Source organism: Pseudophryne corroboree, chromosome 2 (assembly GCF_028390025.1).
Source record: "Pseudophryne corroboree isolate aPseCor3 chromosome 2, aPseCor3.hap2, whole genome shotgun sequence".
Classification (NCBI taxonomy): Eukaryota; Metazoa; Chordata; class Amphibia; order Anura; family Myobatrachidae; genus Pseudophryne; species Pseudophryne corroboree.
The window spans coordinates 932537287-932563821 of NC_086445.1; the positions used below are offsets into that span (position 1 = coordinate 932537287).

Consider the following 26535-nt stretch of genomic DNA (forward strand, 5'->3'; position numbering starts at 1 on the left):
ATCTACAGGTAACAGTAAATCAAATATTTGCTGATGTTAGTTGGAAAATTACACAGTGTTGGCAAACTGCAAGTCAGTGTTACTTCATTAAATATGCTTCTCAGTGACCCATTTGTTGTCCAGGTGTTTGCAGGGTCAGAGTAGAAGTTGCAATGCAGGTGTTTGTGCAGAAAGTGAATGTATAGTTTTCCAAATAAGTGAGGTTTGGAGAATTTTAGGAGTAAACAAACATTTGTAGCTGCAGTCCAAGTATTGGGGGTTTGTGTTGTTTTTTTGTGTGCAATTGATTTTATTATTTTACAGGACAAAGCCCCCAATTCTGACACGCGTCTAGCAGAAGCTAAAGCCAACAACGTGACAGCCTTCCATGTAAGAAATTTGACCTCAACCTCCTGTAGAGGCTAAAACCAGTCCGACTGGAGGAACTGCAACACTACGTTAAGGTCCCAAGGCGCCGTAGGCGGTACAAAGGGAGGTTGAATGTGCAGAACTCCCTTCAAAAAGGTCTGAACCTCAGGGAGGGTAGCCAATTGTTTCTGGAAGAAAATGGACGGGGCCGAAATCCGGACCTTCAAAGATCCCAACCTCAGGCCCATATCCACATCTGCTTGCAGGAAAAGGAGGAAATGTCCCAGTTGAAACTCCACCGTAGGAAACTTCTTGGACTCACACCAAGAGACATATTTCTTCCAAATACGATGGTAATGCTTAGACGTTACCCCTTTCCTAGCCTGTATCAGGGTAGGAATGACCTTCTTCGGAATGCCCTTTCGAGCAAGTATCAGGCGCTCAACTTCCATGCATCGAACGTAGCCAATGTCAAACATAGCCAACGTCAAATGTAGCCGCGGTAAGTCTTGATAGGTGAACGGCCCTTCCTGCAAGAGATTCAGAAGGTCCGCGTACCAAGCCCGCCTTGGCCAGTCTGGAGCAATGAGGATCGCTTGAACTCTTGTTCTCCTCACGAGCTTTAGAACTCTTGGAATGAGTCTGGAGCAATGAGAATCGCTTGAACTCTTGTTCTCCTTACATGCTTTAGAACTCTTGGAATAAGTGGAAGTGGTGGAAACACGTACACCAACTGGAACACCCACGGAGACACCAGGGAGTCCACTGCTACCGCTTGTGGGTCCCTCGACCTGGAACAATAGCGTTGAAGCTTCTTGTTGAGATGAGAGGCCATCATATCTATTTGGGTAACCCCCAAAGGTCTGTTATTTCCTTGAACACCTCCGGATGGAGACCCCACTCCCATGGATGGAGATCGTGTCTGCTGAGGAAGTCTGCTTCCCAGTGGTCCACTCCCGGAATGAAGATTGCTGAGAGCGCCAACGCGTGTTTTTCTGCCCAAAGGATGATTCTAGTCACCTCTGACATTGCAGCTCTGCTCTTCGTTCCGTCCTGTCGGTTTATGTAAGCCACCGTCATTACATTGTCCGACTATACACGAATGGCCCGATCTTTTAGAAGATGGGCCGCCTGAAGAACACCGTTGTAGACGGCTCTTAGTTCCAGGAGGTTGATTGGCAGGCCGGCTTCCAGACCTGACCACCTTCCTTGGAAGGTTTCCCCTTGAGTGACTGCGCCCCAGCCCCGAAGGCTCGCATCCGTGGTTAGAAGGACCCAGTCCTGAATCCCGAACCTGTGGCCCTCCAGAAGGTGAGGCAATTGGAGCCACCAGAGGAGTGAAATCCTGGCCTTTGGCGACAGACAAATTCTCTGGTGCATGTGGAGATGAGATCCTGATCACTTTTCCAGGAGATCCAGTTGGAAGGCCTGAGCATGGAACCTCCCGTACTGGAGAGCCTCGTAAGAGGCCACCATCTTTCCCAAAAGGCGAATGCATTGATGTACCGACACCCGGGCTGGCTTCAGGACATCCCGGATCATTGTTTGTATCACCAACGCCTTTTCCTGCGGATGAAACACCCTCTGCACTTCTGTGTCCAGGATCATCCCCAGAAAAGACAACCTCTGGGTTGGTTCCAAATGTGATTTTGGAAGGTTCAGAATCCAACCGTGGAGTCTGAGTAGGTGGGTTGTGAAAACAATGGACTGCAACAGCTTCTCCTTGGACGATGCCTTTATCAGCAGATCGTCCAGATATGGAATGATGTTCACCCCTTGTTTGCGGAGCAGAATCATCATCTCTGCCATCACCTTGGTGAACACCTTCGGTGCTGTTAAGAGTAATGGCAGGGCCTGGAACTGGAAATGACAGTCCAGTAATGCGAAACGGAGATAAGCCTGATGCGGCAGCCAAATCGGAATGTGGAGGTACGCATCCTTGATATCCAGATAGACCAGGAATTCCCCCTCTTCCAAACCTGATATCACCACCCGGAGAGACTCCATTTTGAACTTGAACTCCTTTTGAAAGGGGTTCAGTGATTTTAGGTTCAGAATGGGCCTGACCGAACCATCTGGCTTTGGTACCACGAAAAGGTTTGAATAGTAACCTGTGGTTTGCAAATGAGGAGGAACTGACCTGTGCCTCCACCAACTTCTGGACAGCCTCTTGTAGAACAGTCCTGTCTGCCAGTAGAACTGGCAAGCCTGATTTGAAAAATCGGTGAGGAGGGAGATTCTGAAATTCCAAAAACAAAGGAGTAGTCCACAAGCGCCTCTAAATAAAAAACAATCTCCAGAGGATTTCCTCTCAGGTTTAGTCACTATATTCGGAAATAGAATCTCCATTTTCTAGGGATAATTCCTTCCTCCACAGTAAGGTTCGCACCTCGAACTGACCTCCACTCAGTATGGGATGTACATCAAAAGGTATCTTTAGATAATCTTCCACATCACTTCACAATCTATCAACTGGACATCATCCCGTCCCTTGTAATGGACACTCACCTCTGGTCTGTTTCCTATGTTCCTTGAAAGGTTTCTTTATCACCACCCTGGTCTCATCCAGATTCCCAGTACCGGTCACGATAACAGATACTTGCAGTGGGTGCGGTAACTCAGAGGTGCAAAAAGGAATTTTTCAAGCGGAATTTCTTTTAGCTCACCACAAGGTGATGTTTTTTATTCCATAGTAAAATTATTAAAAATACAAAACAAAAACTTAAAAACACAATCTAAAAGATCTCCACTATTTTCAGTTTGTTCTGTTATATCCCCTCAGGAACCGATTGAATTCTGATACTATATCAATTAATTTGAATTCACGGACCATGCACAGGGTTCAAACAATTAAGAACAACTTACAGATAGGGAGTTTTAAAATAGGTACCAACGCGTTTCGGATGTAGCTATCCTTCCTCAGGGCATATCTCAGAACAAACATGCTGGGCTTTTTATACCAACTGCTCCACTCTCATAGTTCCCATAGCCAATCAGATTCCACATCACTGAATATACATTAACTGCTTGTTTTTTAACTGTGATATCAAAACTGTCTCTTCACTTTATTCATATAATCTTAATTTCATACAGATCAGGTATAAAAACCCCTGAAAAAACATCTTAATTAAACTTTAAAAACAGATTGGTAATACACATTTCCAGAGATGGATTCCTGTAAATCTCCATTATATATACAGTCCCTTAAGTGAATATGCGTGCAGTCCGGATTTCGGTGCCTCCTTTTCTTCCCTATCGGAATAGTACAAGGATCACTCCTCTGGAAGTGACCTAATCGGATGTGTCCGCTTTCACAAGTCCCTGGGGCAACATGTATCTGTCTTATTAGTTCCTATGTGTAACGTCACATGTATCCGTCACAAGGCTTCTATAGGTGCGGCACTTGTATAATGTGTCGAGCGTGTAAGAGTAAGGAAAGCAAAATCACACAATATATGTCCGCACAAACTAAGAGGGTTTATCCCATAAAGGACTTTATCACATGTAATACGAAGAACTGTGTGTATTTAATTGAATGCTCCTGTGGCTCCCAATATGTGGGGCGCACAACCCGTATGCTGAAACTAGATTGGCAGAACACGCCCGAAACATAAAAAAGGGTTTGGCAACCCACAATGTGTCCTTACACTTTAGCAAGGTTCATAAATGTGATATGGACCAATTGGTGAGTTTTTGTGGGATCAAAAAAGTCACCCATAATTGCAGAACAAATAATAGTGAAATTCAGTTAGCAAAAGTGGAAATGAGAACCATATACGAACTAAGGACCCTAGACCTCATGGGACGTAATATCGAATTTGAAATGAAGTGGTTTCTATGAATGTTGGGAAATTTAGATAGCTCCTAGTAAATACACAAATACTGTTAATATACTGCAAATACCTTTGTGAGCCCCTTTATAAGGAAAGGTGAAATATACTGCGGACTGAATAAGAATGTTTTTTCACAATATGTAATTTATTACATTTAGTAACTTTGTGTTTCATTTATGTTGTATCTTGTTCCTGACGCTATGAGTTTACTGGACTTTTAAAAATCGAGAATCGTCAAGATGGCGTTGCGTGTCAATACTGGACATTGTTTGCGCTCCAGAGACCGGATGTATCCGTACGTCACTTCCGGTCATGAACGGAAGGAATGTGACGTTACACATAGGAACTAATAAGACAGATACATGTTGCCCCAGGGACTTGTGAAAGCGGACACATCCGATTAGGTCACTTCCGGAGGAGGAAGAGAAGGAGGCACCGAAATCCGGACTGCACGCATATTCACTTAAGGGACTGTATATATAATGGAGATTCACAGGAATCCATCTCTGGAAATGTGTATTACCAATGTTTTTAAAGTTTAATTAAGATGTTTTTTCAGGGGTTTTTATACCTGATCTGTATGAAATTAAGATTATATGAATAAAGTGAAGAGACAGTTTTGATATCACAGTTAAAAAACAAGCAGTTAATGTATATTCAATGATATGGAATCTGATTGGCTGTGGGAACTATGAGAGTGGAGCAGTTGGTATAAAAAGCCCAGCATGTTTGTTCTGAGATATGCCCTGAGGAAGGATAGCTACATCCGAAACGCGTTGGTACCTATTTTAAAACTCCCTATCTGTAAATTGTTTTTAATTGATTGAACCCTGTGCATGGTCCGTGAATTCAAATTAATTGATATAGCATCAGAATTAAATCGGTTCCTGAGGGGATATAACAGAACAAACTGAAAATAGTGGAGATCTTTTAGATTGTGTTTTTAAGTTTTTGTTTTGTATTTTTAATAATTTTACTATGGAATAAAAAACATCACCTTGTGGTGAGCTAAAAGAAATTCCGCTTGAAAAATTCCTTTTTGCACCTCTGAGTTACTGCACCCACTGCAAGTATCTGTTATCGTGACCGGTACTGGGAATCTGGATGAGACCAGGGTGGTGAAAAAATAAGATTTTACTCACCGGTAAATCTATTTCTCGTAGTCCGTAGTGGATGCTGGGGACTCCGTAAGGACCATGGGGATTAGCGGCTCCGCAGGAGACTGGGCACAACTAAAGAAAGCTTTAGGACTACCTGGTGTGCACTGGCTCCTCCCACTAAGACCCTCCTCCAGACCTCAGTTAGGATACTGTGCCCGGAAGAGCTGACACAGTAAGGAAGGATTTTGAATCCCGGGTAAGACTCATACCAGCCACACCAATCACACCGTATAACTCGTGATACTATACCCAGTTAACAGTATGATAACAACTGAGCCTCTCAACAGATGGCTCAACAATAACCCTTTAGTTAGGCAATAACTATATACAAGTATTGCAGACAATCCGCACTTGGGATGGGCGCCCAGCATCCACTACGGACTACGAGAAATAGATTTACCGGTGAGTAAAATCTTATTTTCTCTAACGTCCTAAGTGGATGCTGGGGACTCCATAAGGACCATGGGGATTATACCAAAGCTCCCAAATGGGCGGGAGAGTGCGGATGACTCTGCAGCACCGAATGAGCAAACTCTAGGTCCTCCTCAGCCAGGGTATCAAACTTGTAGACTCTTGCAAGAGTGTTTTAACCCGACCAAGTAACAGCTCGGCAAATTTGTAAAGCCGAGACCCCTCGGGCAGCCGCCCAAGAAGAGCCCACTTTCCTCGTGGAATGGGCTTTCACAGATTTAGGGTGCGGCATTCCAGCCGCAGAATGTGCAAGTTGAATCGTGCTACAGATCCAGCGAGCAATAGTCTGCTTAGAAGCAGGAGCACCCAGCTTGTTGGGTGCATACAGGATAAATAGCGAGTCAGTTTTCCTGACTCCAGCCGTCCTGGAAACATATACTTTTCAGGGCCCTGACTACGTCCAGAAACTTGGAATCCTCCAAGTCCCAAGTAGCCGCAGGCACCACAATAGGTTGGTTCACATGAAAAACTGCTACCACCTGAGGAAGAAATTGGGAACGAGTCCTAAATTCCGCCTTATCCATATAAAATACAGATAAGGGCTTTTTACAAAGCCGCCAATTCTGATACACGCCTGGCCGACGCCAAGGCCCACAGCATGACCACTTTCCACGTGATGTATTGTAGCTCCACGGATTTAAGTGGCTCAACTCAATGCGACTTCAGGAAATCCAACACTACGTTGAGATCCCACGGTGCCACTGGAGGCACAAACGGGGGCTGACTATGCAGCACTCCCTTAACAAAAGTCTGAACTTCAGGCAGTGAAGCCAGTTCTATTTTGGAAGAAAATCGATAGAGCCGAAATCTGGACCTTAATGGAACCCAATTTTAGGCCCATAGTCACCTCTGACTTGTAGGAAGTGCAGAAATCGACCTAGCTGAAATTCCTCCTTTGGGGCCTTACTGGCCTCCCAGCACGCAACATATTTCCGCCATATGCGGTGATAATGGTTTGCGTTCACTTCTTTCCTAGCTTTAAATAGCGTAGGGATAACTTCCTCCGGAATGCCCTTTTCCTTCAGGATCCGGCGTTCAACCGCCATGCCGTCAAACGCAGCCGCGGTACGTCTTGGAACAGACAGGCCCCCTGCTGTAGCAGGTCCTGTCTGAGCGGCAGAGGCCATGGGTCCTCTGAGATCATTTCTTGGAGTTCTGGGTACCAAGCTCTTCTTGGCCACCCGGAACAATGAGTATAGTTCTTACTCCTCTCCTTCTTATTATTCTCATTACCCTGGGTATGAGAGGCAGAGAAGGGAACACATACACCGACTGGTACACCCACGGTGTTACCAGAGCGTCCACAGCTATCGCCTGAGGGTCCCTTGACCTGGCGCAATATCTTTGTAGCTTTTTGTTGAAGCGGGACGCCATCCTGTCCACCTGTGGCCTTTCCCCACGGTGTACAATCATTAGGAAGACTTCTGGATGAAGTCCCCACTCTCTCGGGTGGAGGTCGTGTCTGCTGAGAAAGTCTGCTTCTCAGTTGTCCACTCCGGGAATGAACACTGCTGACAGTGCTAACACATGATTTTCCGCCCATCGGAGAATCCTTGTGGCTTCTGCCATCGCCATCCTGCTTCTTGTGCTGCCCTGTCGGTTTACATGAGCGACCGCCGTGATGTTGTCTGACTGGATCAGCACCGGCCGGTGTTGAAGCAGGGGTCTAGCCTGACTTAGGGCATTGTAAATGGCCCATAGTTCCAGAACATTTATGTGTAGGGAAGTCTCCTGACTTTTCCATAGGCCTTGGAAGTGTCTTCCCTGTGTGACTGCCCCCCAGCCTGGAAGGCTGGCATCCGTGGTCACCAGGACCCAGTCCTGTATGCCGAATCTGCGGCCCCCTAGAAGATGAGTACTCTGCAGTCACCACCACAGCGACACCCTGGCCCTTGGAGACAGGGTTATCCGCCGATGCATCTGAGGATGCGACCCGGACCACTTGTCCAACAGATCCCACTGGAAGATCCTTGCATGGGACTTGGCGAATGGAAATTCTTCGTAAGAAGCTACCATCTTTCCCAAGGCTCGCGTGCATAGATGCACCGATACCTGTATTTGTATTAGGAGGTCTCCGTCTAGAGACGCCAACTCCTTGGACTTCTCCTCCGGGAGAAACCCTTTTTATCCTGTTCTGTGTCAAGAACCATACCCAGGAACAGTAGACGCGTCGTAGGAAACAGCTGCGACTTTGGAATATTTAGAATCCAGCCGTGCTGTTGTAGCACTTCCCGAGATAGTGCTACTCCGACGAACAACTGCTCCCTGGACCTCGCCTTTATAAGGAGATCGTCCAAGTACGGGATAAGTACTTCGGCCATTACCTTGGTAAATACCCTCGGTGCCAGGGACAGACCAACGGCAACGTCTGGAATTGGTCATGACAATCCTGTACCACAATTTTGAGGTACACCTGGTGACGAGGGTAAATAGGGACATGCAGGTAAGTATCCTTGATGTCCAGTGATACCCTGAAATTTTCCAGGCTTGCAATAATCGCCCTGAGCGATTCCATTTTGAACTTGAACCTTCGTATATAAGTGTTCAAGGATTTCAATTTTAGAATGGGTCTCACCGAACCGTCTGGTTTCGGTACCACAACATTTTGGAATAGTAACCCCGGCCTTGTTGAAGGAGGGGTACCTTGATTTCACCTGCTGGAAGTACAGCTTGTGAATTGCCGCCAGTACTACCATTCTCCGAGGGCAGCAGGCAAGGCTGATGTGAGGCAACGGCGAGGGGGAGTCGTCTCGAACTCCAGCCTGTATCCCTGTGATACTACTTGCAGAACCTAGGGATCTACCTGTGGGCAAGCCCACTGATCCCTGCAGTTCCCGAGACGCGTCCCCACCGCACCTGGCTCCACCTGTGGAGCCCCAGCGTCATGCGGTGGACTCAGAAGAAGCGAGGGAAGATATTTGATCCTGGAACTGGCTGACTGGTACAGCTTTTTCCTTCTTCCCTTGTCTCTGTGCAGAAAGGAAGCGCCTTTGACCCGCTTGCTTTTCTGAAGCCGAAAGGACTGTACCTGAAAATACGGTGCTTTCTTAGGCTTTTGTGAGGAAACCTGAGGTAAAAAAATTTCTTCCCAGCTGTTGCTGTGGATACGAGGTCCCAGAGACCATCCCCAAACAATTCCTCACCCTTATAAGGCAGAATCTCCATGTGCCTTTTAAATGCAGCATCACCTGTCCACTGCCGGGTTTCTACTACCCTCCTGGCAGAATGGACATTGCATTAATTCTGGATGCCAGCCGGCAAATATCCCTCTGTGCATCCTTTATATATAAGACAACGTCTTAAATATGCTCAATGTTAGCAAAATATTATCCCTGTCTTAGCGTATTAATATTATCTGACAGGGTGTCAGACCACGCTGCAGCAGCACTATTTATGCTGAGGCAATTGCAGGTTTCAGTATATATCCTGAGTGTGTAAATACAGACTTCAGGATCGCCTCCTGCTTTTTATCAGCAGGTTCCTTCAAGGTGGCCATAACCTAAGACGGCAGTGCCACCTTTTGACAACGTGTGAGCGCCTTATCCACCCTAAGGGATATCTCCCAACGTGACCTATCCTCTGGCGGGAAAGGGTACGCCATCAGTAACTTTTTAGAAATTACCAGTTTCTTATCGGGGGAAACCACGCTTCTTTACACACTTCATTCATTCATCTGATGGGGGAACAAAACACTGGCTGCTTTTTCTCCCCAAAAATAAAACCCCTTTTATGTGGTACTTGGGTTCATGTCAGAAAATGCGTAACACATTTTTTCATTGCCGAGATCATGTAACGGATGTTCCTAGTGGATTGTGTATATGTCTCAACCTCGTCGACACTGGAGTCAGACTCCGTGTCGACATCTGTGTCTGCCATCTGAGGTAACGGGCGTTGTTTGAGCCCCTGATGGCCTTTGAGACGCCTGGGCAGACGCGGGCTGAGAAGCCGGCTGTCCCACAGCTGTTACGTCATCCAGCCTTTTATGTAAGGAGTTGACACTGTCGGTTAATACCTTCCACCTATCCATCCACTCTGGTGTCGGCCCCACAGGGGGCGACATCCCATTTATCGGCCTCTGCTCCGCCTCCACGTAACCTTCCTCGTCCAACATGTCGACACAGCCGTACCGACACACCGCACACACACAGGGAATGCTCTGACTGAGGACAGGACCCCACAAAGTCCTTTGGGGAGACCGAGAGAGAGTATGCCAGCACACACCAGAGCGCTATATAATGCAGGGATTAACACTATAACTGAGTGATTTTTCCCCAAATAGCTGCTTGTATACATATATTGCGCCTAAATTTAGTGCCCCCCCCCCCCCCCCCCCTCTCTTTTTAACCCTTTGAGCCTGAAAACTACAGGGGAGAGCCTGGGGAGCTGTCTTCCAGCTGCACTGTGAAGAGAAAATGGCGCCAGTGTGCTGAGGGAGAAGCCCCGCCCCCTTTTCGGCTGACTTTCTCCCGCTTTTTCTGTAATACTGGCAGGGGTACTTTTACATCTATATAGCCTCTGGGACTATATATGATGTATATTTGCCAGCCAAGGTGTTATTTATTGCCCTCAGGGCGCCCCCCCCCAGCGCCCTGCACCCATCAGTGACCGAAGTGTGAGGTGTACATGAGGAGCAATGGCGCACAGCTGCAGTGCTGTGCGCTACCTTGGTGAAGACCGAAGTCTTCTGCCGCCGATTTTCCGGACCTCTTCGTGCTTCTGGCTCTGTAAGGGGGACAGCGGCGCGGCTCCGGGAACGAACACCAAGGTCGGGTCCTGCGGTCAATCCCTCTGGAGCTAATGGCGTCCAGTAGCCTAAGAAGCCCAAACTACCACCTGTTAGGTAGGTTCGCTTCTTCTCCCCTTAGTCCCTCGCTGCAGTGAGTCTGTTGCCAGCAGATCTCACTGAAAATAAAAAATCTAAATATACTTTCTTTCTAGGTGCTCAGGAGAGCCCCTAGTGTGCATCCAGCTCAGCCGGGCACAAGAATCTAACGGAGGTCTGGAGGAGGGTCTTAGTGGGAGGAGCCAGTGCACACCAGGTAGTCCTAAAGCTTTCTTTAGTTGTGCCCAGTCTCCTGCGGAGCCGCTAATCCCCATGGTCCTTACGGAGTCCCCAGCATCCACTTAGGACGTTAGAGAAAGAAACCTTTCAAGGAACATAGGGAACAGACCAGAGGTGAGTGTCCATTACAAGGGACGGGATGATGTCCAGTTGATAGATTGTGAAGTGATGTGGAAGATTATCTAAAGATACCTTTTGATGTACATCCCATACTGAGTGGAGGTCAGTTCGAGGTACGAACCTTACTGTGGAGGAAGGAATTATCCCTAGAAATTGGAGATTCTATTTCCGAATATAGTGACTAAACCTGATAGGAAATCCTCTGGAGATTGTTTTTTATTTAGGAGACGCTTGTGGACTACTCCTTTGTTTTTGTATTTGTGTATTTGTCAAGAAGTTGTGCTCTTGAGAGTATAGTACAAAGCTGCCACTAGGGCGCGGGATACATTTCTCTTTTTTTTGCTTGTAATCTGAAATTCCAGCCTGTATCCCTGGGACACAATATCTATCACCCAGGGATCCAGGCCGGACGATACCCAGACGTGACTGAACTGTCTGAGTCTCGCTCCCACTGGCTCCACCTCCAGGCCGTGCGGTCCACCGTCATGCGGAGGACTTTGGCGTACCTGAAACAGGCTTTTGTTCCTGGGAACCTGCAGCTGCAGGATTCTTGGATTTAACTCGACCTCCCCTAAAGAAGGTGTTGGATGGTTTGGCCTTTCTAGGCTTGTTAGGCCGAAAAGACTGTGATGCTGATGAAGAGAAGGATTTCTTCGGAGCAGGTGCAGCTGAGGGAGGGAATGGAGACTTACCCGATGTAGCCGTGGATATCCACGCATCCAAAGCTTCCCCAAATAGACCTGTGTAGGGTAGGGACTCCACACTTTTCCTGGATTCCGCGTCGGACGACCACTGGCGCAGCCACAGTCCCAGACGAGCTGAAACAGACATGGAAGAGATTCCCACAGCCATGGAACCCAGGTCTTTCATGGATCCTACCATAAAACCTGCTGAATCATGAATGCTACGCAAAAACAATTCAACATCACCCTTATCCATCGTACCCAAATCCTCAAGTAAGGTGCCTGACCACTTTACTATAGCCTTTGCAATCCATGCACTAGCAATAGTGGGATGCAATATGACCCCCAAAGCGGTGTACATTGATTTAAGTGTATTATCAATTTTACGATCAGCCGGCTCCTTTATGGTGGTAGATCCTGGAACAGGTAAACCACCTTTTTTGAGAGTCTGGACACAGATGCGTCAACAATTGGCGGGTTTTCCCATTTTTTTCTATCCGCCTCAGGGAAAGGGAACGCCACCTGGACCCTTTTAGGGATCTGGAATTTTTTCTCAGGGTTTTCCCATGCTTTCTCAAATATACTGTAGCATTTAATTCCTTTGACGCAGGGAAGGTTAGCGAGGCTTTCTTATTTTCAGTAAAAAAAGCCTCCTCAACCTGCTCAGGTGTGGGATCATTAATATTCAACACATCCCTGACAGCCTCTATCATCAATTACACCCCCTTTACGAGAGAGGCAGACCCCCGCAACACATCCCCATTACCGTCCGAGGTGTCAGAATCGGTATCCGTGTCATCTTGCATGACATGAACAAGCGCACGTTTGTGGGGGTATATAGCGGAGCGTCCTGAGGTACCAGAATAGGGCCATACTGCCATAGAGTTCTGTAATACCTGGGTTGCAGATTAATTACTCGCAACCCTGTCTGAAATCTGAGAAATCCAAGATTTGATAGAGGAAAACCACTCAGGTTCCCTTGCTGGAATCTGTGCTAAACCAGTTCTATCCTGATTATATGGAATGGGATCATCCTGGGAGGACATATCCTCCGCAGCATATGACAGTGTCCCTAGACATAGCGAAAGGAGACCACCAAACACTCCACACACACTCAGGGGAGGGCAGACAGAGTTTCCCCCCCAAGAATGGCAAGAGAGACAAAGATTGGAGCCAACCCACACACAGCGCTTCTAACCAAAGGGAGACCCTTGTCAGCGCTGACTGTGCACCTTAATAGGATACACAGTCGTATTGCAGCCTCCCCCCTCCCCTTCTACAACCCCCTGGTACCGTTTACAGATAGCTGGAGTTGCTGTGGAGGGACCTGTTTCTCCTGATCAGCGCTGTGCAGGCAGGAAAATGGCGCTGAACTCTGCTGGGTCCGCTCTGAGGAGAAGCTCTGCCCCCAAAATGGCGCTGTCTTCCCGCTCTTCCACTGATTATACTGGCCTGAGGATTGAGTGCTGGCTGAGATCCGAGGACCCCGACAGGCTTTGGGACCAGTGTAGGGTGTAGTGCTGGCTCAGGGCGCCCCTCACAGCGCCGCACAATGTACCGCTGAGCCTCCCGGAGCGCAGTTAATACTGCTCTCCTACCCTGCTGCCGCCATCTTCACACCGACCCCCCGCTTGCTAGGGGGGTCGGTGTCTCACTCGCCACTGATTCTTCAGCTCTGTAAGGGGGTGGCGGCATGCTGCTGGGGCAAGCGATCCCCTGCGGCGGGGAGCGATCTGACCCTTCAGGAGCTCAGTGTCCTGTCAGCGGAGTAAGTGGCTCAGTCTCCGCAGGGTGGACACTACTCCCCCCCTTAGTCCCACAAAGCAGGGAGGCTGTTGCCAGCAGCCTCCCTGTAAAATAATAAACTCTAAATAAAACTTTTCTAGGGTAACTCTGTAGAGCTCCCCTAGCTGTGACCGACTCCTTCGGGCATATTTTCTAAACCGAGTCTGGTAGGAGGGGCATAGAGAGAGGAGCCAGCTCACACTCTCAAACTCTTAAAGTGCCAATGGCTCCTGGTGGACCCGTCTATACCACATGGTACTAATGTGGACCCCAGCATCCTCTAGGACTTAAGAGAAATAAGGTCGGGCCAGCCCTGTCCGAATCATCCCTATAGTCTGCTGAGAAGGCTTCAGCAGTAAAGGTTTTCCCACCTAGGTGTTTGAACTGGTTATGCCAGCCACACCTGGACCAATCACGGAGTGAAAAGATCAGAGTCCAATTTAGAAACAGACTTTAAAAGAGAAATTGTTCTGTGCTCAGGCCAAGCAGCCGATATCTGTATCACTGGGTAATGTTAGTGTAATGCTAGATTATGGTACAGGCCTCTAAAAGTCAGTCTTTAACCCTGTTTATTAATGTCGGATAATAATCAGACGTCTGTGGGATTAACACTAGGCACTGCGGTCTTGGTATCACATATGCTGCAATATTGGGCCCGATATTGCTAAAGATCTTGTAGCATGTGGCCATCACTATAATGTCATTTAAAGGCCAGTACTCACTGGCCGATGCGGGAGAGATGGTTCGCTCAGCACACATCTCTCCCACCGCTCAGCACAGCGCGATGTGTGCTAAGCGTGCGGGGGGAGCGCTCATTTCACCCAGCGGGTGAAATGAGCGACCCGCTAGATTGGCCTGCACGGCAGGCCAATCTAGCACCAGCGATAGCGATGCGCGGGGCTGCGCATCGCTATCGCTGTAGGGGGTACACACGGAGCGATCAGGCTTAAAATCTAAGCAATCTAGTCAGATTGCTTAGATTTTAAGCAGCGATCGCTCCGTGTGTACCCCCTTAAGACAAAGAGAACCAGAGATCTGTATCTCTGATAGATGTAATTTACAGAAATTAGTCTCAATAATCTATCGCCCTATATTGCCTTATTCCAGTGTTTCCCAAATCTGGTCTTCAAGATACCCTATCAGTCCATGTTTTAAGGTTATCCATTGTTGAGCAGAGATGGTTAATTCAAATTTACGGCAGTACTAATTAAGGGAGAGATGTACTAAGTCTTGAAGAGAAATAAAGTGCATAGAGATAAAGTACCAGTCAATGAGCTCCATGTCACAGGCTGTGTTTGAAAGATTACAGTTAGGAGCTGGCTGGTTGGTAGCTTATCTCCGTCCACTTTATCTCTCTCCAAGGCTTAAGTCACCTGTGCTCAAGTATGGATATCCTTAAAACCTGGACCGTTAGGGTTCCTTGAGGACAGAGTTTGGGAACCTCTGATATATTAATTGCAAGGTCTTAAAGCCTGGCTATAAGATGCAGACATTGGAGCTGAGCCATTTACACTTTAAGGACTTGTGTAGAAGTGTGACATACGGGTGTCAAACACAGAGAAGCTGTCGCCGGGGCTCAGCGTTTCGGACTCCTGGAAGCGTATCTTCCCGGGCACATCAATATTGAAGAGGTGGATCTGTGGAACATACAACAATAAAAAGACAACCTGTTAGATAAATCATTGCTTAACAATTTCATTAAATTATTGAAAAATTAGGCCATTTAATTGTAAATAGAAAAACACATTATACGATTCTTCCGCCTTGTGGGAGCGAGTGAACAGGGAGCTGTGATGTAGTAATCTAGCCGTCCAGGGGAGACTAGAACATCTCATTAACACAGTGCAACAGGCATTATGTGAAAAATAATTTACCTAACAAGTCATATGTGTTCTAATATTTTGATATGGATCCCGAGATATTCTAAACATGGCACATTTAGCACACTGAATATTATTATATATAAGGTGCCACAAGGGTTTTGTAGCACCAAACAAGGGAAGTACAACTGACAATATGTTACATGAGTACCGGCTAGTACAAACAAGTTAACAGTTTCTCATTGGACATCATTATAGTGTGACGTTATCAAGCGAGGAACCTGTTCATACTCTAAAGGCCAGTACACACTACAGAGAAGTGTGCTGAGCTATCTGTCACAGACCACTCATCTCTCAGGCCAATCTAGCACCGGCGAGAGCGATGTGTGGCCCCTATCGCTGGGGGGCATACACACCAGAGATCCGTGCTTAAAATCTAAAGTGCCGTACACATGGGGGAGATTTCCCCAGAGATGTGTGCTAAGGGTTCTAGCACGAACGCTCAGCACACATCTATGCTCCCGCTCAGCACAGCGCGATGTGTTCTGGGCGAGGCAGGAAGGACGGGGGGGGCGCTCATTTCACTCAGCGGTGAAATGAGCGACCTGCTAGATTGTGCCTGCATGCAGGCCAATCTGGCAGCGGTGATAGCAAAGCGCGGGGCCGCGCATCGCTATCGCTGTAGGGGATACACACGGAGAGATCCGTGCTTAAGTTCTAAGCAATCTAGTCAGATTGCTTAGAATTTAAGCACGGATCTCACCGTGTGTACCCCCCTGAAGCAATCTGGTCAGATTGCTTAGATTTTAAGAATGGATCTCTCCGTGTGTGGATACAATAGAGAGAAAATGTGTAGAGTAGAGACTGTAGAGCTAGACGGAGGGGTGGTAAACTAGATTGAGAAAAAATATTTTAAAGAACATTTGATGGCTGGGTGAAAGTCTGTCAGAGCGTGTGAAGGTACTCCAGAGGATAACTGTATTGTGTATGTTATCCAGAGGGTAACTGTATCAGGTATGTTACATGCAGATTACAGACATTACCTTTCTGTGCTTTATCAACAATGTCCCATCAGGGCCAAACACTGTACAAGTGTTATAGATTTTCCCAGAATCCTCCTCTGGAATGGAACCTTTACAGAAATTGCATCATTAGACACGTGTCCCAGCCTCCAGCTCTCACAGGGCTCTCCTGTATGGTGTAGTTGATTGGGATCCGGTCTCTAGGTCGACAGTAACTAGGTTGACACTATCTAGATCGACCACTATTGGTCGACAGTAACTAGGTCGACAGGGTTTCTAGGTCGACAGGTCAAAAGGTCGACATGTTTTTTTTTTTTTTTTAAACATTCTTTTTTTTAACCTTTTCATACTTCACGATCCACGTGGATTACGATTGGAACGGTAATCTGTGCCAAGCGAAGCGGGGCACCTTGCCCGAAGCATGGCGAGCGAATTGAGCCATGCGAGGGGACACGGTGCACTAATTGGGGTTCCTGGTCACTCTACGAAGAAAACAACACCAAAAAAACATAAAAAAAACTCTTGTCGACCTTTTGACCTGTCGACCTGGACCCTGTCGACCTAGTTACTGTCGACCAATAGTGGTCGACCTAGTCACTGTCGACCTAGTTACTATCTACCTTCCATACCACACCCAGTTGATCATAAGGTAATTCTATATGTAAATGGCCGTCTGCTTACAGTTCCACACCCTTACCCATCTTGTACCTTTTACCATTATTTGTATGCTCTGACAAAGAAACCAATTAATTTACAACTGAATAAGAATTAAAGGAAGGTAGCGGCGCAAACAGTCTATAGTACAGTCCCATTGTTTCATTTAATGACAAGTGCCCTCATTCCGAGTTGTTCGCTAGCTAGCTGCTTTTAGCAGCATTGCACACGCTAAGCCGCCGCCCTCTGGGAGTGTATCTTAGCTTAGCAGAATTGCGAACGAAAGATTAGCAGATTTGCGAATAGACACTTCTTAGCAGTTTCTGAGTAGCTCCAAACGTACTCAGCCATTGCGATCAGTTCAGTCAGTTTCGTTCCTGGTTTGACGTCACAAACACACCCAGCGTTCGCCCAGGCACTCCTCCGTTTCTCCAGTCACTCCCGCGTTTTTCCAAGAAACGCCAGCGTTTTTTCGCACACTCCCATAAAACGGCCAGTCTCCGCCCAGAAACACCCACTTCCTGTCAATCACAGTACGATCAACAGAAGATGAAAAATCCTCGTTATGCCGTGAGTAAAATACCTAACTTTTGAGTAAAATAACTAAGCGCATGCGCTCTGCGAACCTTGTGCATGCGCAGTAAGCGACTAATCGCAATATAGCGAAACTCGGCAACGAGCGAACAACTCGGAATGAGGGCTAATGAGGGATATACTGTATGCATTTTGTTATGAAGCATACTAGTACTAAACTGTAGCAGCAAGATATTTTATCCTATTATCTAACGTGACTACAGACATATGGAAGATACAGTAACTGCTTCCTGGAGTCGACGGTTCAGCACACGTTTCTGGGTCATTTCTGGCAATAATTATTGGTCAGTGTTCATTACAACTGTGCTGTTATATTGGACCAATTTCCCGATACGAGAGAGAGAGAGAGAGAGAGAGAGAGAGAGAGAGAGAGAGAGAGAGAGAGAGAGAGAGAGAGAGAGAGAGAGCGCACCGCTAGAGTGTCTCTGTGATCCGCTTATTTACTCACCTCCAAAATACATTAAGCTCAAAGGGCCTTATTTTATTAAAAGTCAGGGTTATATAAAAGCTATAGGCTGACCTTTGCTTGGATAGTCATATTGAGGAAGCACACCTGAATATGCAATATAGTAGGGCTAGCATTGCTTTGTATAATATATATTTATCATATTTTTATTATTATTGTGTCCTTTTACGAGAGTTCAGTTGGCTTTTACATTACATGCAGTATACCTCTGTAGTAAAGTATGGTAATGATTACCCAGCCTAGAGAAACTACGGTAATGTTAAAATATTAATTCAAACCTCCAATGAGATAGATCCCGCACTCCTTTGCCACATCGGACAGCATTTGCGTAGACTGCCCCGGAATCCTCTCTGCATATTCAGGAAAGAATTTGGTACCATAAGGAGAATTAAAGCACTCCTAAGGGAAGACAGTTACACAAAAGCACAACTTACACAATGGTTGCACAGAAAACATCATACATAACACAATTCCAATGGCTGGGTGTAGTTGGTGGTATAATGTATAAAATAGATCATCACTATACATAAACAGCCTATACATAAAAAAAATAGCACTTTCAAAATCTACATTAATTACCCCTATTCTGGAGCTCAGTGACAATCCAGACCAGAAAGAGAATGACCTCTAGTTTCTATATTGCCTAATCGCACATTGGCTGAACTGCCTAGTAAAATAGGTCTGTGCCAGCAGACGGTGAGGGCCATTTATGAAAGTGGGTGTAACACAATAACAGCAATGTTACATCTTTATCTAGACAGAAGTTTAGTTTAAATTAACGGTTGCAGCTGTTCCAGGTGCTGGTGCGTCATTTTCAAGAATCAAAGGCTGGGAGCTGCCACTGACACCGTGTACCTCAAAAGTTACATACCAGATGTATGTATATGACTATCAGTACCTGTCATGCCCTGTTTTACCGTATGATTCAAGATTAAAAGATACAAAGAAAACCACATAGGGATGAAAGAAGACCCAGAGCAGCACAAACTATAAATATCATATTATTGCAAATTTACTATAATTTAGAAATGGAAAAGTTTCATGGAAAGCAGTGACTATAGTTTGCTTGATCTACAAAAGGTACTTACGGGGAGAGCTACGACCTGTGCCCCTTCCTGTGCCGCCTGCTTAATCAGCTGCGATGCCTTCTTCAAGTTATCCGTTTTCACAGGCGATACCAAGAGCTGGACTACGGCCAATCTGAATTCTACAGAAATATAAGGTGGAAGCCACACTGAATATCAAACTATACAATACAATCTATTCTTTTATTTCACTGAAACCATACACAGAAAAAAGTGCCTTTACATTACTCCATTATCCGGGAGATGACCCGGTGGCAGATAACGCTGCTCATTTACCTGTACAGAGTCAACATTGACGTATCAAACCTTGGAGAGAGATAAAGTGGAGAGATAAACGGCCTAATTCAGACCTGATCATAGATGTGCAAAATCTTTGACATACGGGGGGACGCCCAGCACAGGGCAAGTCCGCTCCGCATGCCGGGTCCTGCTCCCCCCCTGCAGACATGCGAAAGAAACGCACAGCGGCGATGCTTTCACACCTGCCGAGTAGCTCTCTGCCTAAGTAGCTGCGAAGCCTACCCACCATGTTTTTGGCTGCAGCGGTCCGGACACTCCTCCATTGTCCAGACCGCGCCCCCAACCGCCTCTGCCTGTCAATCAGCACTGGCTTTCAGCCTGCATACACTGCCGCTGCAGTGACCAGGTCTGAATTAATCCCAAAGTACCAACCAATCAGCTTCTACCTGTCATTTTACAGACTGTGCAAGAAAAATTACAGAAGCCGATTTTTCTCTCTCCAAAGCTTGATACATCTCCCCCTGCGCTACTTCATGCCCTACTTTCTAGTACAACAAGTATGTACTTCCTTTTGGTTTCAATTTAGGAAGTAAATATACAAAAATGATGACCATTAAATATTGTCAAGGTTATTTGATAGTCAGAAGTTATTTGATAGTCTCTATTTCCCACATTACATGTATGGCATTGCCCTTCCCACAAGCGAGTACAGTAACTGTGATATATAAACACCAGATGAGATGGTCACTTGTCACTTTTTACCCTAGACTGTATACCTTTTACCTCAATTTGTGCTTGGTACTTAGGGTTAGTGTTTTGGAATGGCTGAGTAACAAAGTCTGTAGCACACTAAACTGGTCTATTTGAGGATAGGTTTATGTGGACACACCTGTACATAAGGTGCAAATTCTCCAGGCACCAACACCATTAAATAATCTGTCCTTAAAAAGCTAGATATCATGTTCATGCTACCCACAACTGTAATACTAGTAAAAGGAACCAGGGGTATGGGTCGTTGGGTCGACCCAACTGAGGTCGACAGTCATTAGGTCGACCACTAACGGTCGACATGCATTAGGTCGACAGGGACACTAGGTCAACATGGTCATTAGATCGACAGGTCAAAAGGTCGACATGAGTTTTTGGACTTTTTTTGTGTCGTTTTCTTTGTAAAGTGACGGGGAACCCCAATTAGTGCACTGCGCTCGGCACAGGTTACCGTTCCCAATTATAGTCCACGTGGATCGTAAAGTATGAACAAGTAAAAAAAATAAAAATAAAAAAAATTGTGAAAAATTCATGTCGACCTTTTGATCTGTCGGCCTAGTACATGTTGACCTAATGACCATGTCGACTTAGTGTCCCTGTCGACCTTTAGTGGTCGACCTAATGACTATCGACCTAAGTTGTGTCGACCCAACGACCGTATCCCGGAGCCAGCATATGCATGTAACTCCCTCCACGACCCACCCCCTGCTGTCTGCTACTCCACTCAATACCCTCCCTGTCTGCTTTGCCAACCCACCACGCTGTTCGCTGGTCCATCCTACTAACACCCCCCTTCCCCAAACTCTATTGTGCCCTTCACCCGCCTGTGGTTGCATACTCACCTCCTGGCAGGTTCGCCTCCTGTCCTCCTAGGGTCTGCCCTATTTCCCTAATAGTTTGAACAGCTGGACTCGCCTCCCACTGGGCATGCACGGTATAGACAGGACCTTAGAGATTTATTATAAAGATATAAAGAAGGTCTGTCCTGTCTCCAACATGTGCATAGGGAGCTAGCCCAACAGAGACGGGACAAATTTTCTGCTGGGGATGAGCAAGACAGGGAGGGCAGCATTGAAAGTGAAATATAATATGTAAGGTCAGTTTGGATTACGCTGCACACACAGAGGGAACAAAATACAACAAATATGACATAGCCGCATGGGGGTATCTATAATGGGTTCCACTGCAAAGCCTGCACCCATTCAAAATACTTACCTCTCCATCTGTGCCACAGATATCATCAGGAACATGGTGCGGGTGCCATATTTCTGGAGATCTGTGCATGTGCACTGCAGAAATCAAGAAAATGGTGCCAGTGCCATTTTCCTGGAGATCAGCACATAGGAGTAGACTCTGCCATAGTGCTAGAGAAAATGCGCTGCTGAGGGGGGGAGGGGGTAGTGCATGGAGACCCCTCTCTCTTGATATGCCTCTGCATAGTCGATTTCCAAAAACATTTTGTAGTATCCTAAGTATAGAAGAGATGATTGTGGAACGGCACTGTAAAGCATCCTGATGGAATATAAACACCTATATGTTATTTAATAACACAATAACCGATGTGCAAAAATAAAACCAGTTAATCTTTAGATGACCTTCACCTATTAGCAATCAGTTACTCAGTAATAAATACTTGGAAGAATGGTCGTCCTCACTAGATCAAAGTTTTCCACAGCTGATCACACCCATCACCCATTTCTCAAAAATAAAAAAATAAAAAACTGGTTGGCAACATAATTTGCAACATTTTAATAGGGCAGATTGGTAAAGTGCCACGCAGATGCTACATATACTTGTAGACAAAACCTTGTATCTTGTCCTTGTTTTACACAGAACACAAAGAAATTGTCCTTCAGTATATACTGCGACTAATAGGAGTTCCCAAAAAATAGGAATTTAATACCTACCGGTAATTCCTTTTCTCCTAGTCCGTAGCAATCAGTGGCGTAAGTTCGTCACAGTTGCCCGGAGGCAAGATAAATATTGGTCCCCCCTATTTCCTATACTAATCCATATATATATGGGGTGTGTACATTATATATACAGTATATTGGCGCTAACTTAAATAGTTTTGCACAGTATATAAATAATCAGTTCTGGTACAATGCCAAATGCACAAGACAAGACACCATAAAATATACAACATGAAATGTATAGGCAGTGACTGATAACAGGCTGCATCAACATTATTGTATTAATGAGCTTCATTCATGGCCACAGACAAAGTACTAATCATCAAAGTCCAGCTGAAACAGTGTTAGTGCAGTTAGTAACGAGATAAGATTAGTGCAGCAGTCACAGATGTAATGTGTGTTATAATGAAGAGAGATACAATTGGTTTTTCAATACAGAACTCCCGGCAGGGTGAGAGAAACTAGATTTATTTGCAAACAGAGTACAGAAGTACATGCATATATTACACAATGCGGTGCTAGCTCAGGCTACTTACTTGCCATGGCTCTGGCAGCAGCTTGCATAGTGTGACACAGACACCAACACAACACTCACACAGCCAGCCCTGTAACAGGCAGGAAGTCTCTCTGTGCCCTGGTGCAAAGCATTATGGGAAGTGTAGTTCCTTCTTTGTAGTCAAACATTCCAGTGTTTTTAAAGTTTCTCCAGTCTGACTCTGCACTCAGAGGACAGGACAGACACAGCCTTCACATTACGAGGCTGAAATTGGCTTCTTAACAGAGGTGTAACTAGGGTTTTTGGAGCCCAGGGCAAAATGTAAAATGGCGCCCCCCCCAAAGAAAAAAAAAAACCATAGCAAAAGAAGCATGTGCGCGGCGAAAAAATGGGCATGGCCACACACCAGAAGGGGTGTGGCCATGCTCCAGAAGGGGTGTGGCCACGCTCCAGAAGGGGTGTGGCCACTGAAAATGTCCCACAGTGCCAGTTACATTGCCCCCCAGTGCCAGATACAATGCCCCACAGTGCCGGATACATGCCCCACAGTGCCAGTTACATTGCCCCACAGTGCCAGATACAATGCCCCACAGTGCCGGATACATGCCCCACAGTGCCAGTTACATTGCCCCCCAGTGCCAGATACAATGCCCCACAGTGCCGGATACATGCCCCACAGTGCCAGTTACATTGTCCCACAGTGCCAGATACAATGCCCCACAGTGCCGGATACATGCCCCACAGTGCCAGTTACATTGTCCCACAGTGCCAGATACAATGCCCCACAGTGCCGGATACATGCCCCACAGTGCCAGTTACATTGTCCCACAGTGCCAGATACAATGCCCCACAGTGCCGGATACATGCCCCACAGTGCCAATTGCATTGCCCCCCAGTGCCAGATACAATGCCCCACAGTGCCAGATACATGCCCCACAGTGCCAGTTACATTGTCCCACAGTGCCAGATACAATGCCCCACAGTGCCGGATACATGCCCCACAGTGCCAGTTACATTGCCCCACAGTGCCAGATACATACCCCACAGTGCCAGATACATGCCCCACAGTGCCAGTTATATTGTTCCACAGTGCCAGATACAATGCCCCACAGTGCCAGATACAATGCCCCACAGTGCCGGATACATGCCCCACAGTGCCAGTTACATTGCCCCACAGTGCCAGATACAATGCCCCACAGTGCCAGATACATGCCCCACAGTGCCAGATACAATGCCCCACAGTGCCAGTTATATTGTCCCACAGTGTCAGATACAATGCCCCACTGTGCCAGTTACATACCTCACTGTGCCAGATACATGCCCCACACTGTGCCTGATACATGCCCCACTGTGCCAGTTACATGCCCCACTGTGCCAGTTACATGCCCCACTGTGCTCTCCCCCCCCCCCCCCCGGTCACTTACCGAGTCACCGGCGTGTTCTATGTGAGGGGAGGAGAGCGCCTCTCCTTCCCCTCACCGCTCCAGGACAGGTCTCCGGCGGCTGTGTGGCGCCGGTTCGCTAGCCAATCAGAACTCGCGGACCGGCAGCCAATCAGGAGCCGGTCCGCAAGCTCTGATTGGCTAACGCCGCCGGAGGCCGGACACAGCAGCGCCGCTGGCAGCGCTGCTATGGCTTTCAGCGGCGGTGAGGGGAGGGAGAGATGTTGCGCTCTCCTCCCCTCACATTTCGGCTTTCTGCGTGACGGGGGCAAGTGGGGCATGATGCCCTGGCCGCCGGCGGCGCCCCCCTCTCCTGGACCTGCCAAGGCGCCCAGGGCACGTGCCCCACTCGCCCTACCCTAGATACGCCTCTGCTTCTTATTCTTCTGACAGCTTTTTTTTTCCACTTCTTATTCATGATCCAGCTTCTTAGTCAGAACATGTTATATTAACTGGCCAATAACACTGAAAGATATGAGTGATCTCGTTATTAATTAACAAGATTTCTCTAACGTCCTAAGTGGATGCTGGGGACTCCGTAAGGACCATGGGGATTAGCGGCTCCGCAGGAGACTGGGCACAACTATAAAGAAAGCTTTAGACTACTGGTGTGCACTGGCTCCTCCCACTAAGACCCTCCTCCAGACTTCAGTTAGATTCTTGTGCCCGGCTGAGCTGGATGCACACTAGGGGCTCTCCTGAGCTCCTAGAAAGAAAGTATATTTAGGTTTTTTATTTTCAGTGAGATCTGCTGGCAACAGACTCACTGCAGCGAGGGACTAAGGGGAGAAGAAGCGAACCTACCTAACAGGTGGTAGTTTGGGCTTCTTAGGCTACTGGACACCATTAGCTCCAGAGGGATCGACCGCAGGACCAGACCTTGGTGTTCGTTCCCGGAGCCGCGCCGCCGTCCCCCTTACAGAGCCAGAAGAGTGAAGAGGTCCGGAAAATCGGCGGCAGAAGACTTCGGTCTTCACCAAGGTAGCGCACAGCACTGCAGCTGTGCGCCATTGCTCCTCATGTACACCTCACACTCCGGTCACTGATGGGTGCAGGGCGCTGGGGGGGGGGCGCCCTGAGGGCAATATAAGACACCTTGGCTGGCAAATCTACATCATATATAGTCCTAGAGGCTATATAGATGTAAAAATACCCCTGCCAGTATTCCAGAAAAAGCGGGAGAAGTCCGCCAAAAAAGGGGCGGGGCTATCTCCCTCAGCACACTGGCGCCATTTTATCTTCACAGTGCAGCTGGAAGATAGCTCCCCAGGCTCTCCCCTGTAGTTTTCAGGCTCAAAGGGTTAAAAAGAGAGGGGGGGCACTAAGTTTAGGCGCAAATTATGTATACAAGCAGCTATTGGGGAAAAATCACTCAGTTATAGTGTTAATCCCTGCATTATATAGCGCTCTGGTGTGTGCTGGCATACTCTCTCTCTGTCTCCCCAAAGGACTTTGTGGGGTCCTGTCCTCAGTCAGAGCATTCCCTGTGTATGTGCGGTGTGTCGGTACGGCTGTGTCGACATGTTGGATGAGGAAGGTTACGTGGAGGCGGAGCAGAGGCCGATAAATGTGATGTCGTCCCCTGTGGGGCCGACACCAGAGTGGATGGATAGGTGGAAGGTATTAACCGACAATGTCAACTCCTTACATAAAAGGCTGGATGATGTAACAGCTGTGGGACAGCCGGCTTCTCAGCCCGTGCCTGCCCAGGCGTCTCAAAGGCCATCAGGGGCTCAAAAAACGCCCGTTACCTCAAATGGCAGACACAGATGTCGACACGGAGTCTGACTCCAGTGTCGACGAGGTTGAGATATATATACACAATCCACTAGGAACATCCGTTGCATGATCTCGGCAATGATAAATGTGTTACGCATTTCTGACATGAACCCAAGTACCACATAAAAGGGGTTTTATTTTTGGGGAGAAAAAGCAGCCAGTGTTTTGTTCCCCCATCAGATGAGTGAATGAAGTGTGTAAAGAAGCGTGAGTTCCCCCGATAAGAAACTGGTGATTTCTAATAAGTTACTGATGGCGTACCCTTTCCCGCCAGAGGATAGGTCACGTTGGGAGATATCCCCTAGGGTGGATAAGGCGCTCACACGTTTGTCAAAAAAGGTGGCACTGCCGTCTTAGGATACGGCCACCTTGAAGGAGCCTGCTGATAAAAAGCAGGAGGCTATCCTGAAGTCTGTATATACACACTCAGGTACTATACTGAGACCTAAAATTGCCTCAGCATAAATAGTGCTGCTGCAGCGTGGTCTGATACCCTGTCAGATAATATTAATACCCTAGACAGGGATAATATGTTGCTAACATAGAGCATATTAAAGACGTCGTCTTATATGAAGGATGCACAGAGGGATATTTGCCGGCTGGCATCCAGAATTAATGCAATGTCCATTCTGCCAGGAGGGTATTAGAGACCCGGCAGTGGACAGGTGATGCTGCCTTAAAAGGCACATGGAGATTCTACCTTATAAGGGTGAGGAATTGTTTGGGGATGGTCTCTGGGACCTCGTATCCACAGCAACAGCTGGGAAGAAAAAATTTTACCTCAGGTTTCCTCA

General features: G+C 47.1%; 1 protein-coding gene across 1 annotated transcript in view; it reads right to left on the minus strand.

Annotated features, from left to right (window-relative positions):
• The window catches only part of NIT2 (nitrilase family member 2), a 106283-nt gene extending 83542 nt beyond the window's left edge, over nucleotides 1-22741 (minus strand). The window contains exons 1-5 of the mRNA XM_063956241.1: nucleotides 22561-22741; nucleotides 19107-19225; nucleotides 18297-18417; nucleotides 16326-16414; nucleotides 15006-15099 (exon numbers count right to left, since the gene is read on the minus strand). Coding sequence (XP_063812311.1) covers nucleotides 15006-15099; nucleotides 16326-16414; nucleotides 18297-18417; nucleotides 19107-19225; nucleotides 22561-22588 — 451 coding nt within the window. The 5' untranslated portion in view covers nucleotides 22589-22741. The remainder of the gene's footprint in view (nucleotides 1-15005; nucleotides 15100-16325; nucleotides 16415-18296; nucleotides 18418-19106; nucleotides 19226-22560) is intronic.
• Nucleotides 22742-26535: the final 3794 nt, after the last annotated feature.